Source organism: Hippopotamus amphibius, chromosome 3, assembly GCF_030028045.1.
Source record: "Hippopotamus amphibius kiboko isolate mHipAmp2 chromosome 3, mHipAmp2.hap2, whole genome shotgun sequence".
Classification (NCBI taxonomy): domain Eukaryota; kingdom Metazoa; phylum Chordata; class Mammalia; order Artiodactyla; family Hippopotamidae; genus Hippopotamus; species Hippopotamus amphibius.
The window spans coordinates 112,657,687-112,677,570 of NC_080188.1; the positions used below are offsets into that span (position 1 = coordinate 112,657,687).

Below are 19,884 nucleotides of genomic sequence, written 5' to 3' on the forward strand. Positions count from 1 at the left end.
GGATTCCTGAGGGTTCCCGAGCCCAGGTCCCAGGACCAGGTGGCCAGGATCCCAGTCTGAGAGCTCCTGCCCCACCTCTGGGTGCAGCTGTCACACCAGGATGCTGCAGCCAGATTCCTCCACTCCACCCTTGCGTCCACTCCCCCGGGCCGGGACCGGGGCAGGAACACACAGGCAGGCATGCACATCACAACAGCCCCAAAGCCTGCAGAGGTGGGGCAGCAGTTGCCTTAGGCAGAAAGGCTTTCTTTTTTAAATAAAATTATTTAATATATAATTCAATATTGTATAAAACTATTCCCCAGAGGACATTTTCAGATAATACCCACAGTAAATAATCATCTCCCTTCTTGATGAGGAAAACATCCCCAATAGGCTTCATCAGAAATCCTTTGGTCAAGCAGGCCAGCTGGTTCCCAAGGCCCTTCAGGTGGCCTCACTCTTTGTCACTGTTTTAAAACCTTCTCGAACATGAACGCCGGAAAGAACCTCCACCTCCAAACCCCTCCCCTTTTACGGATGGAAAAACATGCTCAGCAGGGAGACAGGTCTGCTCAGTCACGCAGCATCAGTGGCAGAGCTGGGACTTGGCCCAGGGGTCCCCGCCCCACCCCACCCCGTCTGCTCCTTTCTCCCCAGGCTCATTCTTCAACTGAGGCTGGGCCTCTGAGGGAGAGCCGGGTGCCACTTCTGAATGTTGGGTGGCAACGCCGAGGCCATGACAACCTCACCCTTCACCTGGAAACTTACCCGGCAGCACAGGGCCCAGGCACGCAAGGGCTCCAGGGACAAAGAGGCCTGGAGAAGCAGGTGATACCCCCTCCCCGTCCCCCAGTCACATCACCCCACCTCGGGCCAAGCATCTGCCAGGATCATGTGCTTCCTACTGCGAAACTAACAACGTCCACGTGCCTTTGCTCCTTGCCTTGCCGATAAGAAGTCATGGTGGACAATATGCCTTTTTGTTTTAAGAAAAAATAACGGCTACTTAATACAAGCAGCCTGGGTGGGCAAAGTCTTTCCGGACACGGGGTCCTCAAAGGTGGAGGAAGATGACACATCCTCGGGGCTGAAGAGGGAGGGCTCTTGAGCTAGGCGACCCCAGTGGGGCCTTCTTTCCGCCGGCACTCCCGGTACACCAGGAAGGGGTGGATGAACGTCAGAAGAATGAGAAGCACCAGCACCACGTTCACCTGGAGGGAGAGGAAGCAGTGAGGCGCGTCCACCAGCAGTGGAGGCACCAGCGTTCTGCCTGGTTCCCCCTCTACTTTCCACGCAGACCCAGTGGTGCCCTCTGGGATGGATTCTTGGTTGTTTTCCATGCTGCCCCATGGAGCAGGGGGGCAGGGGGTGGGAAGCAGATATGAAGCACACCCCCCGCTTTTTTTTGGCCACACTGCACGGCATGTGGGATCCTAGTTCCCCAACCAGGGATTGAACCCGTGCCCCCTGCAGTGCAAGTGCGGAGTCTTAATCAATGGACCACCAGGGAAGTCCCAACGCCCACTTCACCGGTGAAGAAACAGAGGCCTAGAGAGTATTCGATGACCTCGGGAGCTGTGCCATGTTAACACTTTGGCTTCAGGGACCCTCCCCCACCCCCGGCACAAGGCAGGGTACTCCCACTGACCCCAGTTTGAGAAGCAAGACCAAGGATGTACCCATGTGAAGAAACGCTCCTGCAGGGACCACACCCTGGCCACCCCAGCCAGGTTGAGGGTGCCCCCTGCTGGGGACCAACACAGCTGCGCCAATCTAGACATCCCAGCTGGTCTAAGGCCAGGGTCCCCCTCACCCCCCCGCAGTACTCACGTAGAACGGGTCATTCTGGAGGGGGCCTTTGATGAGGGTGAAGATGGGGAACTGGAGCAGAGACACGACAGCCGACAAGGCCATCACGAGCCCAAAAAGCTTCCCAAAGTGCTCGGAAGGGAACCTGGGCAGAAAGGCAAACGAGGTTCCAGTGAGCTCTGGGGACCTTCCCTCCAGGTAGGGGCCTGGCTTTGGTCAGCCCCCTGCTCCCCTACCCTAAGCCTGCCTTCACCCACCCACACCGCCCCTCTCTTTCACCTTTGCTTAGGCTTTCAAACCACAGAGCACAGAGAGGGCACTGTGCTCAATTCTAGGGAAACAGCAGGGACCCAGACACAGGCTGTGCCCCAGGAGGTCTCGAGGAAAAGACCTATGAATAAATCTGCTACGTGCTAAATGATGCACGTGCTATCAGAGAAAGCAAGGAGTGGCACAAAGAAAGAAAGACACTTTGTTTCTACTCTTCCCTGTGAGAGCTGGAACAGAAGTGGGCTCTGGAGGGTGAATAGGAGTTCATCAGGTAGATAACAGAGGTAGAGGGGAGCAGACATGAAGAGCTTCCACGTACGTGAAGGCTCTATCCTTCCCACGAGCCTCTACCTCCCTTACACCTGCTCCCAGACCCTGTGTGCCTCCCCTGACCACTCTGATTTTTCACCTCCTCATTTCTTTTCCCCCGGCACACCTCCCTTTGCCCCAAGGGTGTCCCCGTCACATAACGCACACCAAGCCCACTTACGCAAGGGTGAGGAAGGCGGCATTGCCCCCGTAGAGGAAGGAGCGGCTGATGACTTGCAGGATGAAGGTGGCGTACTGCAGGGGGAGGATGGGGATGGAGGCACAGAGGGCGAAGCCAAGGCACAGCAGAGATGTCAGGGCCAGCGAAGGCACCGCTGAGCACAGGGCCACTGCTGAGGCCGAGGAACCTGGGCCGAAGGGAAGAGCACAGGCTGCGTGGATGCCCGCAGGGGCGTCATCCCGAACCCTCTCTCTCCACACATGCCCCATCTTCAGTTCATCAATGCATGTTGATAATATTGATATCAACCTGTGTTGATAATTCACTTCCTAAATATCATTGAAATGTATCCACTCGTTTCCACCCCCAGTGACTCATCCTAGCTGTGGGCCAGTATCACTCACTCACAGATTATCACAATGGCCTCCTGACAGGGAGGCCCCTCAAGCCACAGCCAGACACTCCAGGTAGCACCATGGGTAATAGCAAAAGGCTGGAAACCATCCAAATCAGCAGCAGTAGCGGAACACAGCACCAACTACGCTGCAGCCACGAAACAGAACTATGCAGCGTTGGTTACAGGCAGGAGGAGGGGGCCCAGCTGTGGGGCAGACCCAGGACAGAGAGTTACAGAAAGAAAACTGCAGGACAGGGACTTCCCTGGCGATCCAGTGGTTAAGACACCATGCTCCCAATACAGGGGGCGTGGATTCGATCTCTGGTCGGGGAACTAAGATCCCGCGTGCCACACGGCAAAAAAAAAAAAAAAAAAAAAAATTAAATTTTAAAAAGAGAACCTAGCTATGTATAATTAAGCCAGACATCAGAGATTTGCAAAAAAAAGAAGAATAAAACTGCAGGACAGTGTCTGCAGTATGCTGCCTTTTATCTAGGAAAGAGAAACTAAATATACATACAGTCTGTCTTTAATGAAAACAAAAACAATTTCCTAATGAGGGAAGGAACGGAGGACATGGAGCAGAGAAGGAAACTAAACTTTTTTGACTATATCCTGCTTCATAGTTTTGGCTTTGGAATAATGTCAATGTTTGATATGCAAGTGTTTTTAAAATAAAATTAAATTAAAATGATAGGGAGAAAACACGCAAAGCAATTCCAAAAAAATCCAACACGATGAAACTAATGAAAATACCGTACTTTGACTGACAGCTCTTCCAGGATGTATCCTCAGGATGAGAACGGAAGGGAGGAAGAAAGGAGGGAGGGAGTAACAGCACACAGCAATCATACTGTTATTAATAGTATTGATGTTGCTAAACCAGTAACTATGCATAGAGTATATTTTTAAAATACTATATATATAGTATATGTATATAGTATACAGTATATGTATATATAGTATATATATATTAATATAGTATATATGTATAGTATTTTAGGAACCAGGATTTTCAGAGAAAAAGAGAGACAAATGTAAAAATCAGGGAAGTAAATTTGAATTAAAATATCAGTATTAGGTATTCATGATGTATTTTTTCATCCAAAAAATTATGTATATCGTACCTCTGAGGCCTAAAAGCAATGACAACCCAGGAGAATTAGAAATCCCAGCATCCAGACTGCAGTCTTAAAATATCATTTCTCATTTAAAGGCACCCAGGACTATTCGGAGAAATGGCTGGTTTCAGGTCTGGGCCAGGAAACGTACCCAATGACATGGACCTGAATATCTCCTTGTGCCGGAAAGGAAAGACACTCTCTAAAACTAATGGGACTGGGACTTCCCTGGTGGCGTAGTGGTTGAGAAGCCGCCTACCAATGCAGGGGACATGGGTTCCATCCCTGGTCCGGGAAGATCTCACATGCCGGGGAGCAACTAAGCCTGTGTGCCATAACTACTGAGCCTGTGCTCTAGAGCCCGTGCTCCGCAGCAAGAGAAGCCACCACAATGAAAAGCCCACACACCACAGTGAAGAGTAGCCCCCACTCGCCACACCTAGAGAAAGCCTGCATGCAGCAACAAAGACCCAACACCACCAATCAATCAATAAATAATAAAATTAAAAAAAAAATAAGAATCATGACAGAAACAGATTAAAATGTCAAATATATTTAAAGTGAGATTTTAAAAGAGAAACTGAGTGGTTACCCCTGGAAGTTGCTAAGGCACTAACTCATTTTTCTGAAACTAGTAAACAGAGGAAAAACCATGCATTTATTTCAGGGAAACGAAACAGTTAACAAAGGAAAATTTTTCTTTCTAGAGGAATTCTAGCTATCAAAGCAGAAGGAAAGATAGAAATGGAGAATCTGTTTTGCAACCCTAATACAATAATGGATCTAGGCATTGATCACCAATAGCTGCTAAAATCATTAGCCCTGCAGCTGATGGGAAACTTTTATAACAGGCGGATCAGACTGACAGTGTATGAACCCATTGATCAATCTTAACATCATAAGAACAAGACAGCGGGAACCAAGGGCCTGCTGATGAGAGCTCGAAGGAAGCCCATGGCTCACCTCTGAATTATTCTTGCCAAAAAATATGAAACTGAGTCTCCAATCTGCCTGTTTACAGGAAAGACCCAACCAAAGAGACGTTTTTAAATGACACGAAAAGGACGCCAAATCCAAAATGTGGGAAATTTGACAGGACAAATAACCCAGTTCCTTCAATAAACAAACGAACAAAGGGGGAAACGGGGTGGGGGACACAGAGCCTGAAAAAGATCTCAAAGGCACACCAATACATCGTGTGGCTGCTGTGTGGACCTGAATTCGAACCAATGATAAAAAGACATGGTTGAGACCACAAGGGAACTGTGAACAGGGCTACATTGTTAGGTGATACTAAGAAATTATTGGGGGACTTCCCTGGTGGCGCAGTGGTTAAGACTCTGCCTGCCAACCCAGGGGACACGGGTTCAAGCCCTGCTCTGAGAAGATCCCACATGCCGCAGAGAAACTAAGCCCGCGAGCCACAATTACTGAGCTCACGTGCCAAAACTACTGAAGCCTGTTCCGCAACAAGAGAAGCCACCACACTGAGAAGCCCACGCACCGCAATGATGAATAGCCCCCTCTCACAGCAACTAGAGAAAGCCCAAGCGCAACAACAAAGACCCAATGCAGCCCCCCCCACCAAAAAAAGGGAAATTATTATTGGGGGCTGTTTTAGGTGTGATAATGATATTAGGATGATGTTTACTTTAAATAAAAGAGGTCTTATTTGTTGCAGCTACAAACTGAAGTACTTACAAATGAAATGATCTGATGTCTGAGATTTGTTTTAAAATACTCCAGCGGGGGTAGGAGAAGCAGCTCAGAGAAGTGGGGAGGGGGAGATGAAACTATAGGGGTATACGGAATTCCCTGGCGGTCCAGTGGTTAGGACTCAGCATTCTCACTGCTGAGGGCCCAGATTTAACCCCTGGTTGGGAACTAAGATCCCGCAAGCTTCGTGGCGCAGCCAAAAAAAAATGAACTATAGGGGTATAGGAGAAATGTTACTCTACTTTTGTCCCTCCCTACCCCTGAGCTCTGGAGCTTAAATTAAATACACTAGCAGCCCTGTTCCTCCATTCTCGTCCAAGGGTCATGTCCAATCTCCTGGGCATTATACTCCCTGCCCCTCTTCCAGCCGCCTCCCAACCACTTCTCTGTGCCCTGGCCAGCCTGAATCACTTTCTGGGATTCCTCAGATTCCTCAATGTTTCACTCTCCCCTTCACTACCTTGACTCCTCTGTACTCCTGGGCGAGTCTCCCAGGACTCTCTTCTTCTCATTTCTTAGGTCTCAGGTTAGATGCCACTTCCTCCAGGAAGCCACCCATCCCATCCTCACTCAGAACAGATTATGTGCCCTTCTTTGTGTTTCATAGCTCCCTGCAGGTTTACTTCATGGATTGTAAAGCTTGATTACTTGCATTTCTCCACTCTCTAGACTGAGAACAGGTAGAGAAGGACATATCTATCCTATCCATTAGTGAATCTGGAACTATGGTTGGCACATAGCTGGCACTCAGTGACTAGTGTTTGGATGGATGGATGGATGGGTGATGGATGGATAGGTGATGAATGGATGGATGGACAGATGATGGATGGATGGATGGATGATGGATGGATGGATGGATGGATGATGGATGTGGGTGACGGATGGATGGATGGATGGATGCAAGTAGAAAAGGATTAAGAAGAAAGGAGATGATGGGCATGGAGGTAAACAAAGATCTCTCCCCTCCTGGTTCCCTGATCCTCTGGTGCCCGGGTCTCACCTGTCTTTCTTGCTTCCTCCTGGTACTTATGTTTAAGCCGGTCCATGAGCAGGCCATTCCAGGGGGCACACAGCACTCCAAAGAACTGAGTGATGGCAAAGGCATTTGTGTAGGTGCTGACTGCAGAGGGCAGAGAGGGGTTGGGCAGTAAGAACTTTCCAAGAGTGCCTGACAGGAGAGGACTCTCCCACCCAGCCCTTGCCCTGCCTGGCCCTCCTCCCCACACCCCTGCTCAGACTTTCTCTGGAGCACAGAGCCCTGCTGAGCTTAGCACCCCACCATACACGGTTCCAAGTCCCCAGCTGCGATGCTCAGACATGCTGCCTGCCAGCCCCGCCACATACCTAGTGCCAGGTCCCCACGGGCCAAGTTGCTCAGCAGAGAGTTGAGGGTGCCGATGAAGAGGTAGAGCCACAACTGTATCACAGAAAGCCACACCAGGTGCCAGGCAAAGCGCCGAGAGAAAGCGCAGCTCCGGAAAGAGCGAGGCTCCTGCTGCTGCGCTGGTCCTGGGATCTCTGATGGGGAAAGGAAAATTCAGGCAAGAGTTACAATTCAAGTTGAGGGGGGGACTTCCTAGGTGGTGCAGTGGTTAAGAATCTGCCTGCCAATGCCGGGGACACAGGTTCAAGCCCTGCTCTGGGAAGATCCCACATGTCTCGGAGCAACTAAGCCCGTGCACCACAACTACTGAGAACAGTGCTCTAGAGCCTGCAAGCCACAGCTACTGAAGCCTACACACCTAGAGCCGTGCTCCACAACAAAAGAAGTCACCACAATGAGAAGCCTGAGCACAACAATGAAGAGTAGCCTCCACTCACCGCAACTAGAGAAACCCCATGTGCAGCAATGAAGACCCAATGCGCCAATAAATAAATAAATAAATAAATAAATAAAGCTGAGGGGGTAGAGTTCTTAATAGGACAGCCTGAGGTCCAAGCTCACCTGCTCTTCTTGCCTCCCTGGGCTCTCCAAGGGGCACATCCCCACCTCCAAGCATAATCCCGACCCCACCACCTTGAATGACCCTCCCCCATTCTCCACCTGCTGAAATCTGATCTGTCTTAGCCTGGACTCAACGCAGTTTCTTGCACTAACACCTTCCTGAACTTTCTCAGCCAGGATGATGAAAAGAAAGACAAGGAGAGGAGAAAGTTAGAGAAGAGGGTTCGTGGTGCACAGCCAGTATTTCAGCTGATCCAGATCCCCTTCTTTCCTTTCAGTACCAGGATCCTGAGTCTCTTCTGGAAATCTCCCCCTGCCCTATTCTTCATGGTCCAGATGGGTTCTGTTCCTCACCCAAGGCTGACCCATTTGATCGTTCTTCTTGAGAGGCAGACTGGCTGTGATTTCAGACTCGGGTCCCCAGAGGCTCCCTGGTTCTGCTCTTCCTGGATTGAGCCTGGCAAGCTCATTTTTCCCTTGCTTTTGTGAACTTCCCAGAATCCTGTTCTTGTTTCTACCTTAACCAGCAGTGGTTTGTGATGTTTGTAATCAAAGACCCAAAACAGGCAGAGGAGAGAAAGAAGGCAGTGATGGAGATGGGACAATGAGAGAGGGGAGACCCAGGGGACCTGCAGAAATAGGGACAAATAAGGCAGAAAGAAGTTGGGGGAAGGGAAGGCAAATGATGGAAGACTGGCTGTGGGCAGAAGGGTTATGATGAGATGAGAAAGAAAAGAGGAACAAAAAGGAGAGATGAGACAAAAATTTTGCCCCTCTCTCAACCTCCTATTAACTGAGGGGATTGAGAAGATCTTGCCAGGCTTTTCCCTACCTGACCTCTCCTGACTCTGAGTCCCTGAGAAAGCTCTGAAGCTAAGGAACCAAGTTGGCCACAGGGAAAGACCAGGTTCTGAAGGGGAAATGGGTTAACCAGCACGGCTTACCTTCCTTTGATGAAATGAACTCCTCTGAATGTAGCTCCAGCTTTCTGGACTCAGCTGCTTTCTTCTCTTCCTCTCTGGGGCCATCCCCAGAGCACAGGCTGTGGAAACAGAAGCCCCATCAGCCTGACCCAAGGACTGTGAGCTGAGCCTGAGATTCAGGCTGGGGCGGGGAATAGTACATTTCACTATACACTGGAATCACCTTTTCACAACCCAATGCCCAAGTCACAGCCCAGACCTATTAAATCAGAATGTCTGAGCGTGGGAGACAGGCTCCCATATTTTTCAAAGACCTCCAAGTAATCCCAGCCATTCTAATATGCAGCAATGTTTGGGAACCACTGAAGTGTGCGAAGAGTAGGACAGGCCTGGGTTCAAATCCTAGCTTGCCTCTTCCTGGCTCTGGCAACGTGGCTCAGACCTGACTTTTCTGGGCCTCACTGTTCTCATTTGGAAAATGGAGATAAGTATGTGTATCTCAGGGTTTCTGTGAGATGAAATTAGAGCACAGGGGACTGCCCAACAGCAAATAAATGCCCTCAGTCTATTGCTTTGATGACCGGAGGCAAAAATGGTCCCATTTCTTCACCTCCTCTGTTCTCCACCCTTTGCAATACAGCTCTGACTATTTCCCCACCCCTGAATCTGGGCTAGCCTTGTGAGCTATTTTAGCCAAGACGACCCAGCAGAAGTGATGTTGTGACAATTCCAAGCTAAACCTAAAGAAGCCTTGTGCATCTCTGCATTCTCTCTTGGAACCCTCAACCACCATGTTAAGAAGCCCAAGCCAGCCTGCTGGAGGATAAGAGCTGTGTAAGCCGGAAATCCCTGCCACTCCAAATACCAGACAAATCCCATGTGAATAAGGCTGTCCTAGATCAGCCAGCCCCCCAACTAGCCCACCAGAGGATCAGATACATGAGAAGTCTTGTCAAGATCATCCAAGTAGCTCCTTGATCAGTAGAACTAGCCACCTACCCTTAGGCTTGTGGAAATAATAAATGCTTAATGTTTTAAGCCATTATGTTTTGGGGTAGTTTGTTATGCAGCAGTAGCTAACTGATACATCCCTAGTGTAGTCCTGGGACAGGTTTCTGCTGCCTTACTATAACCATGTCTGTCCCATCCCTGCTTCCTACTCCAGGTCAGAGGAGGGGCTCTGGCCACACCATTACCAGCTCATAGTCCTTACCCGTAGCTGTAGGTGGCGGGCAGTGGGTAGGGGATGTGCCCCTGAGGCATCAGAAGGAAAGTACGCCCAACATGCCAGGCACTGCAGACAGAGATGAAGATGAAGGAGGCCCTGAGATTGATGCCCTGTTCATAAAGGAGCTGCAGAAAAAGGAGGGGAAAGGTCAGTGCAACTGCCAAGTTCACAGCAGCATTACTCACAACATCCAAAAGCTGGAAGCAAACCAAGTATCCATCCATGGATGAGGAGATAAAGGAAATATGGCACATACATGCAATAGAACATCATTCAGCCTTAAAAATGAAGGAGGGCTTCCCTGGTGGCACAGTGGTTGGGAGTCCGCCTGCCAATGCAGGCGACACGGCTTCAAGCCCTGAGTCGGGACAATCCCACATGCCACGGAGCAACTAAGCCCATGCGCCACAACTACTGATTCTGTGCTCTAGAGCCTGTGAGCCACAACTATTGAGCCCACGTGCCACAACTATTGAAGCCTGTGAGCCTAGAGTCTGTGCTCCACAACAAGAGAAGCCACCATAATAAGAAGCCCGTGCACCACAAGGAAGAGTAGCCCCTGCTCCCCACAACTAGAGGAAGCCTGCACAAAAGTGAAGACCTGGTGCAGCCAATAAATACATTAATTAATTAATTTCTTTAAAAAAGGAAGGAAATTCTGACACCTGCTACAATGTGGATGAACCTTGAAGACATTATGCTAAATGAAATAACCCAGTCACAGAAGAACAAATACTATATGATTCCACTTATGAGGTACCTACAGCAGCCAAATCCACAGAAATAGAAAGTAAAATGGTCGTCGCCAGGGGCAAGGAGCGAGGGGGATGGGGATGGGATGGGGACTTATTGTTTAATGGGCACAGAGTTTCAATTTCACAGGGTTGAGAGGAGTTCCAGAGAAGGACAGTGGTGATGGTTGTAAAACAACAGGAATGAACTTAATGCCACTGAATCGTACAATTAAAAATGGTTAAGAGACTTCCCTGGTGACTCAGTGGTTAAGAATCCACCTGCCAACACAGGGGACACGGATTTGACCCCTGGTCCAGGAAGATCCCACACATTGTGGAGCAATTAAGCCTATGTGCCACAACTACTGAGCCTGTGTGCTGCAACTACTGAAGCTCATGCGCCTAGAGCCCGTGCTCCGCAACAAGCCACCACACTGAGAAGCCTGCGCACCACAATGAAGAGTAGCCCCTGCTCACCGCAACTAGAGAAAGCCCGCACGCAGCAACAAAGACCCAACACAGCCAAAAATAAGTAAAATAAATAAATAAATTTATTTTAAAAAAAAAAGGTTAAGATGGCAAAATTTTCCCCCCTGACCAGGCATCAAAACTGCACTCCCTGCAGTGGAAGTGGAGAATCTTAACCACTGGACCACCAGGGAAGTCCCTGGGTATATTTTATCACACAAAAGAGTCAGTGTAAGAATCAGGGGCTGGGGACTTCCCTGGTGGCGCAGTGGTTAAGAATCCACCTGCCAATGCAGGGGACAAAGGTTTGATCCCTGGTCCGGGACAATCCCACATGCCAGGCAGCAACTAAGCCCGTGCACCACAACTATTGAGCCTGCACTCTAGAACCCACGGGCCACAACTATTGAGCCCATGTGCCACAACTACTGAAGCCCCTTGCACCTAGAGCCCATACTCCGCAACAAGAGAAGCCACCTCATGAGAAGCCCGTGCACCACACTGCAATGGAGAGGAGCGCCCGCTCGCCACAACTAGAGAAAGCCTGCAAGCAGCAACAAAGACTCAATGCAGTCAAAAATAAATTAATTATTTTTAAAAAGTTAAATTAATTGAGTTTAATTTAAAAAAATTAAAAAAATAAAAAACAGCAGCTACTAAAAAAAAAAAAAAAAAAAAAACGAAAGAATCAGGGGCTAAAACCTGTTTCTAAGAATGAGAATGAGGGAATGAGGGACTTCCCTGGTGGCCCAGTGGTTAAGAATCTGCCTGCCAATGCATGGGACACGGGTTCGATCCCTGGGCCAGGAAGATCCCACATGCCACGGAGCAACTAAGCCCATGCACCACAACTACTGAGCTTGCAAGCCACAACTAGAGCCTGTGAGCCATAACTATTGAGCCCTTGTGCCACAACTACTGAAGCGCATGAGCCTAGAGAACCATGCTTCACAACCAGAGAAGCCACTGCAATGAGAAGCCCACGCATCACAATGAAGAGTAGCCCCCGCTCTCCACAACTAGAGAACGCTGGTGTGCAGCAACGAAGACACGATGCAGCTAATAAATAAATTAATTAATTAAAAAAAAAAAAAGCATGAGAATGAGTCTTGGTCCAGGCTCTTGCCTTCCATCCTAGAAGCCAATCACAGACGCCTGGTGCACACACAGCCTACCCCTCACCCCAAGGCTCAGCCAGCAGCAGAGGAGATAAACACGGGCTGCTGCTTTTACCTTAATGACGAGGAAGACTGCCGAGGAAGAGTCAAATGCTCCGTTGTACGTGGTAATGATGGTCGAGCGGTGTTTGCCAAATAGGTTCCCGATCTGGAGACCACATGAGCAGCCTGAATTACTTATTTATCTGTGAAATATTTCCTGTGTACCCAGCATGTGTCAGGCCCTCACACCCAGACCCACCCTTCATCCTAGGAGCTACCACCCTGACTTGGGCCAAACCCATCAGAGCCAGCCAATGTAGCAAAGCGCTTCTCCCTCCCTCCACCCGCCCCAACCTCCACCCAGGTGTCTGCAATTACAGCAGCTTCACACCTGCAGGTTGGTGATCAGAAACAGGATTCCTCCGACACTGAGCATGGGCATGGCCAGGAAGAGCAGCACGGCTGAGTCTGGAATGATCCAAGACAGAGGTGAGGTGGTGTCACTGTGCAAACGAAACATGCAGCCCCAGACCCTGGCCCCCACCTGCTCCCTACAATGCTGGGCTCAGGGTCCCAATTCTAGGCAGCCTCCCAGCATCCTCCAAGGCTCTGGGTACTGGTCAAGGCTCCCTCACATGCCCCTGTGGAGGGACCCTGCAGAGGTCTCCTGAGCCACCCTCTTCTCCACCAAAGATGACCCTTGGTCTGTGGCAGGGTGGATGTCTACGGAGAGAGGCGTGACTCAAGCCACTGCCCCCTTCCCATACTAAACCACAAGCAGCCCCTCTATTCATCCTCGACACTGTGAGGGAGAGAAGCCTGGACTCGGTCCCCGAGCCCAGCCTCTAATTCACTGCACTGAGCTGGATTCTGAATCTGTGACTCAGTCATCTTATCTGATAAATGGGAATAACAGTCCCTGCTCTTTCTGCCTCACCGGGAGCCATGAGATGAGTGTCTCTCTTTTGTTCATTAAACTCTGAGTATTTCCTTTGTGCCAGGCGTTGTGCTTGGCATTTGAAATGCAGGATGAATAAATACTTCTTGCCCTTAGAAAGACCAATATGCAAAAGAAAACATTCCAATAGGTCTGGCAAGTGTTGGGTAAGAAGAGCAGAACTAAAAACAACTAGAGTGTCAAGGACTGGGGAGCCCTCTGTAAATTAGCCTTTCCCAGGTCACAGCCTTCTTTCCACCCACTTTCATGATGTGGGCCATAACCCACACCTGTCCTGTTTGCTAAAATGTCTGTTTGTTTGTTTTTTAAGTTGACTCATTTTTACCCAAAAGAAATCTATTATTTTTAAAGGAAACTTTATATCCGGAGTTCCCTGGTGGCCTAGTGGTTAGGATTCTAGACTTTCACTGCCCCTGCCCAGGGGCCAATCCCTGGTGGGGGAACTGAGATCCCCAAGCCACAAAAAAAGAGAAAACTTTGTATCACCAGTATAAATGAAAAGCAACTTGTGTTGCTTGTTGGGAATAGGAAGGAACTGTAAAAATAAATACAATGAAAAGAAAACAGTGTTCTTAAATTGTAACTGAATGCCACCGCCCTCAGAATGTTCAAAGCCTGATACCTGCGCTTGCCATAGTGCTAAAAATCATCCCAGCTCCAAATCAAGACTTCTGTGCATGAAATCAGAGGACTGAAGGAGAAATAAAAAGGGAGTAACTTCTCCACCAGGTGATCCAATGTTAACGTAGCACGTGTGCTTCCTAATAATATTCTCCGAAGTAACTACTATTCTAGTAACTTTTGTTCCATATCTTGAGAAGCACAGTAAACTTGCCCATTTTAGAGCAGTCACACTCTTTACCATTCAATTTCTGTCTCTATAAAAGGTACCTCTTCAAAAGCACTAAAGCAGGGTTGAGATTCCTTTACAATAGCATCACTGTGGTCTCAACACTTCTTCCAAAACCTGAAAGCCCTATTTGATGGGGGAAGGGAAAACTGGGGCTCCAGTGCTTCACAAATGTGAGTCTAACATACCCAGGCATCACCTCCACGTTCGGCTACTTGAAAATTAGGTTTCGGCTTTTAGGTAAGAAGCCGGTTTGATGAGCAGAGTGGCTTTTAAATAACTGGCTTGAGGTACCAGGCTACCTCATGAGATCTGCTCAGACAGAGACCCTCAGTCAGCCTTTCTTCACCGAACACAAATGAAGTACCAGCTGCAGCACAGGTACTAGACACAGCGGAGTTAGGTACTTTCACTTCCTGACCCCAACATTAAGCCACGTGATCTGACACTGGGGAGGAATATTGGAAGGCATCTCTCGGCCTCTATAACTGAGATGCTAGCAAAGAGTCCTAGGACCCCTTCCCACTAACTTGCTCTGTGGCCTTCAGCTCGTCTTTGCAAAGGGTCTCCCTCTGACTTCAGTTTTCTCCTCTACATAGTGGAGGAAGTGGGGAATAAACCAGACTGGAATTCCCTGACTTTGGGAATTGTATACATTTATAGAGCAATAAAACTTGAAAAGAAAACTTCTAACTACAGTAGAGTTGTCAGTTTGTACCCTGCTAAGTCAGGGTATTTTCAAAACCTGCCATTCATGTTATCATTTCATCAAAAAAAAAAGAGAGGGAGAGGACATTGAATACGTAACCATACGAAGGATATAATATTTTGAATAAATTCTTCTCTCTGAAGTGATCCGTCCACTGTCCTTATTTTTTGCATCTCTCACCAGACTAAACTGTTTTTTATAGACCAGCAATAATTCTCTCAAGGACTCTTTCCAGCTTAAAGTTTGTGGATCTCTGAATAACTGTGGGGCTCAGTGTGTCCTGCCCATCACTTTCTGTACCTGCCCCACCCACCAGCTGCCCCGAGGTTGTGTCCCTCCTGACAGCACTCACCTGCAGAGCTGAAGGCTATGGTGAGCGTGGCGCTGGTGTAGAGAAATCTGGAACACAGAATGGGAGATGGAGAACGCTGTCAACAAGAGAGAAAGCTGCAGGGGCAGGGTGCGTGAAGCCAAGGTCCTCCCACCTAGACGTCCCAACCAGCCAAGCCCTTGAAGAAAGGGGTTAGTGCCTGGTCTACAAATCATAATCTTGATTTCTAATTCCTCTTGCTGTGTGACCTTGGGCAAGGCACTGTCCTTCTCTGGGCCTCAGCAGCCTTTTCTATAAAGAGATGATTGGACTGATCTAGACCCTAAGTTTAAAGTTCTGGGATGTTATTAGTTAAGGGCCACGATCCGAAGATTATGGGACTCTCTTAGGGGTTTGGGGGTTTTGCAAAGCGTAGGGTACTAAAAGCAGTGCTTAAGGGTGATATTCTGATTTATAATAAGAAATATATGTTTGGTCCGTGTCCCCAGCCCCTGACACAGGGCTCCTAAGACCCTTATAAATTCCTACATGATAAGAGCACTAGGAGCATCTTTTATTCTAATGAGGTGACTCTGGATGGGTTCTGGGTGGGGGCTGCTCACCAGAAAGACTAACCATCATTTAGATGCTCGGAATTTTCAGCCCTGCCTCCTACTTCTCTGGGGGGGAGGGGCTGGAAATGGAGTTAATGATTGATCATGCCTACCTTAAAAGCCTCCCTAAAACCCCCACAGTATGGAGTTTGGAGAGGTCCCAGGTCGGTGGACACAGCCATGGACCAGGAGGGTGCTACACCCTAACTCCACAGGGACAGAAGAGCTCCTGGGCTCAGGACACCCCCCCCACCCTGACCTCGTCCTATGTGTCTCTTCATCTGGCTGTTCATCTGTATCCTCCATCTTGTCCTTTAATAAACTGGTAAATGTGTTTCCCTGAGTTCTGTGAGCCCTTTAGCAAATACCTGAATCCAAGGGGGAGGAGGTCACAGGAATCTCAGGTTTGTAGCCGAGTCAGAGAGAACTTATGGGTAACCTGGGGACCTAGCATTCAGATTGGCATCTGAGGTGGGGGGCAGTCTGGTGGAACTGAGCCCTTAAGCTGTGGGATCTGATGCTATACGTCCAGGTAGACAGTGTCAGAACTGGTGCCACAGAACTGCTTGGTGTGGGAAAGGCTCCCACACATCTAGTGACCAGAAGTGTCAGAAGGGCAGAGTTCTGTGTAAAAGTAAAGGAGAAACAGGTGGGAAGACTGGATTTTTCTTAACACACTAAGGGGTGGAAAAGAGGGAGAGGGAAAAGGAAGGACAGGAAAGAGGAGGAGACAGGAGACCAAACTCCAAGAGTGACCAACAGTCAGCACGCACCCAAAGGCTCAGAAAGCCGAGGACTTTCTTCCCTTTAGGCTACTTCCTGGTCCAGCCACCCTCCAGTCCCCCTGACAACTAGCAGGACGTGCCGGGACGTGCCTGCTCTGGGTCCTGACATGCCTGTTCTGGGTCCTATCAGCCCCTGGCAGACCTCTGCTTATCGCCGAACCTGGCCAGCTGCAGTGGCACCCCGTGGGAGTCAGCAAGTCCCTTACCCTCCTGACTCATCTGCACAGGAACCTCCCACCAGCCTCCCCTCCTATTGGAGGGAACCTGAAATCCGACCACTGGAGACACCCAGGACGCCTTACTACCTAAGCTTCTGGGGAGTGATGGGGGTGGTGGGGCTGGTGAGGAGAAGGATGACAACGAGTCACTTGGGTGTGATGAGAACTAGGGTCCCCGTGTGCAGAGAGTGGCTATTCTATTTTTATTGTATTTATTTATTTAATTTTTTGACCCTGTTGTGCGGCATGTGGGATCTCAGTTCCCCAACCAGGGATTGAACTGGTGCCCCCTGCGCTGGAAGCGCAGCGTCTTAACCACTAGATTGCCAGGGAAGGCCCAAGAGTGTGGCAATTCTAGGCTTTGCTAATTTCGTAACCCTGTCCCAGGCCAGCCCTCACAGGAAGTAGGCCAGGGCTCGTGCTCAGTTTGGCACAGCACACAGCACACAGAGGAACAGAGCGAGGAGATGAAGAAAGGGAAGTAGGGGTGTAGGGAATAGGGAAGGTCTAGACAGAGTTCACATCCTGAGCAGTTTCCAGCAGAGCTGCTGGGGCAGGGCTGCCCAGTTGCCTGGCCTGGGTCTCCCTCCAAACAAAGCTGCTGCCAGAATTCCCCTTGCCCAGTCCTGTTCAGATCCCCTTGGGACTCACATGGCTATGAGACGGGCCACAGTGGTCTTAAAACGGTCAAAGATGTAGCCAGTGGGGAAAGTCATGAAGTTGTTCATGAAGGACGCCAAGGTGAAGACGAGTGAGAAGCGCTCATCCTGGGCTTTGCAGCCTGGGGGTGAGAAAGGCAGATCTCAGGAGCCCAGGGCGGGATGGGCCAACCTCCCATCCATCCCAGCCACCCTGCCAGGTGGGCACCCAGCCTGGATCCCGTCCAGGGCAGCCTCTTCCAACTCGGACAGCTAGCCTGGTGGAAAGTTCTCCCTTAGATGAGTTGAGATTTGACTGCCCCTAATCACCCCTTGGGAGCTGTTACTTCCCTCACCAGGCATCTCCAAGACCAAGGCTGCAGGTGGGGGAGGCTAACACTCCCTTCCTCTCACCATAGAAATGCTGCGTATGTGTTGGGGAAGTCCTTTCTACCCCTTCCCACCACCTGGGAACCAGACTCAACTACCGAGGAAGCCCTCACTCCCTTACCACCCAGCGCTGTGGCGTTGCCCATCAGCCCGGCATTCAGTTCACACAGGTCCTCAAAGTAGTGTTCTGTTTTGAAGACAAACACCAGGGACGTCCAGCCGAAGAGGACGCCCGCAAAGCCGAGGCATTCCAGCAGCCCCGTCAGCAGGGTGGCCATATGAAGCGGCAGGCTCTGGCCCTGCATGGTCAGATGTGGAGCCGATCCTCAAATCCCGCTGGTGGCCTCCTGGGCTGACCACAGGAGCTGCAAAGCCTGGCTTTTGGGCCCTTGGAAAATTCCTTTAGCAAGCCCTTCTGTTCAGGTGGCTCTCTGGTGCTGGCTGTTTCAGGCTTGGGCAAAAACCATCAATGGGCGATTCTCTGGTACACAGGGCTGGAGGGCAAGGTAGAGGTGGACAGTGGGTTCTGTGTGGGATAGACAAAGAGGCCAGGTGTTAGAAACAGCGGCAAATGCCTCGCCATCCCATAACTGGTAACAAGTGGGGAAGCTGGAACTGAGCCCAATTTTGGGTCCACTAAAATAACAGCAGCAATTCTGAGCCAGGCACAGGCAGTAGCGGACTTTACATAGGTCTTCAAAAAGCCTCACAATAACTTGGCAAAGTGGGTGTTTTCTTAACTTCAGCTCCCGGACAGAAGTTCAGAGGATTTTGTCAACTGCCCAAGGTTACATGGTCCGGTTAGTCACGTCGCAGGCCAGACTAAGAGCGAAAACATCCCCACCTCCGCACGATCCTCCACGACCCTCTGCTGGGACTCCCCATACCCGCCTCCCCGCCGCCCCTCCTCACATCACCACCTGCCAGGTAAGCACCCAGAAGCCGCTCCCCACCCCCCACCCCCCACCCCCGCTCCCCTTCCAGCACGTGGTGAGCGGCCGTCCCGGCAGAGGCTCCCCGAGGTCCGTCCGGCCTCAGAAGCCCCTCACCTCGTCCCCGCGGCCCCGCCGCCCGCGCCCCCAGCCCCAGCCCCAGCCCGGGCTCTGCGCCACGTCCTACCGGCTTCCCTCCTCGCCGAGCTCTCGGGGTTACTGCAGCGCGCCTTGCGAGGTTTGGATTCGCGCCTCCCATCGCCCCTCCCCGTCCCTGCGATCCCGGAAGGGGCGGGAAGGCGCCAGAGAGGTACCACATCCCACTAGCCATCACTTCCTTCTCCCGCTCTCACCATCCCCTGCTCTTTTTGACCACGCCCTGAGGCCCTCCCTGCTTTCACTCTGACCCCAGCAGCATGTTTTCCTCTCTTGTTCCTCTTTTTTTGCCTCCCAGTTCCTTTGCTCCTCCTCCCTCCCGTGACCGAGATAGTTTCAATTCTGTTGTACGCACAGACAGCCCCACGGGAAAGATCACAAACTCACAGCACACACAGATGGATTCCCTGCACACACACACACACAGACACACACACACACAGACACACACACACACACACACCCTCTTTCTTGTGCTCTACCTGGACCTCGTGGGTGGGCACAGAATACATTTCTCACCATGTGCCCACCAGCTCAATATCCTTTCTCCTGATCTCATGCTGCCAGCACTGCCAGCAAATCCCAACAGAGTCAGAGAACCAAGAACAGTACAGACCAAAAAAATAAAAATTAAAAAAATGGTGCCTGGCATTTCAGTAACTGTGTTACCTGCCATTCCAGTACCTGCAGCCAACCACATTGTGCACCCTGAGAGCAATTCAGGATGGAGAAAAATAGGATACTGGCCCTAGATAGTTAAGGTCTTATCCAGGAATAACCTCAATGAGCCAAGAGGCTTTCCTCTTCCCATCCTTAGAAAAACACTAAAATCATGAACTTGAGATGTCTGTTGGTATGATGGGCAGTAATCCTTTCCTGTCTGACTGCATCGGTTGTTGGGTTTTTTCTTCTTGGTTTTTTTGTTTTTTGTTTTTTTGTTTTTTTCTTCCACAAAAACTTCTAGATATCCTGTCTCCTCCCTTACCTCTTTGGAACAGTTCCTTGGAGCTATCTGAGAGGCTGCCTCCCAGGCTATGGTCTCCAGTAAGGTCCCAAATAAAACATAACTCACAACTTTTAG

At 50.0% G+C, this 19,884-nt stretch overlaps 1 protein-coding gene across 1 annotated transcript; it reads right to left on the reverse strand.

Moving 5' to 3' along the window:
• Positions 1-254: 254 nt before the first annotated feature.
• On the reverse strand, positions 255-18,915 carry SLC43A3 (solute carrier family 43 member 3). Its single transcript, XM_057729695.1, has 13 exons — positions 18,835-18,915; positions 17,837-18,241; positions 17,339-17,468; positions 15,113-15,159; positions 12,635-12,711; positions 12,317-12,409; positions 9,867-10,006; positions 8,675-8,772; positions 7,130-7,303; positions 6,786-6,905; positions 2,552-2,738; positions 1,813-1,936; positions 255-1,193 (listed from the first exon to the last, which is right to left on the reverse strand). The coding sequence occupies exons 2-13, from the start codon at positions 18,018-18,020 to the stop codon at positions 1,092-1,094; spliced, it is 1,476 nt and encodes a 491-aa protein (XP_057585678.1). The 5' UTR covers positions 18,021-18,241; positions 18,835-18,915; the 3' UTR covers positions 255-1,091.
• Positions 18,916-19,884: the final 969 nt, after the last annotated feature.

What these genes read in the sequence shown, in the direction of transcription:
- SLC43A3 (XM_057729695.1), bottom strand. Translation starts at nt 18,020, where the DNA reads ATGCAGGGCCAGAGCCTGCCGCTTCATATGGCCACCCTGCTGACGGGG. An exon ending in CAACGCCACAGCGCTGGGTG is followed by an intron (nt 17,469 to 17,836) that starts GTAAGGGAGTGA and finishes TCTCACCCCCAG; the next exon opens with GCTGCAAAGCCCAGGATGAG. An exon ending in GTGGCCCGTCTCATAGCCAT is followed by an intron (nt 15,160 to 17,338) that starts GTGAGTCCCAAG and finishes TCTGTGTTCCAG; the next exon opens with ATTTCTCTACACCAGCGCCA.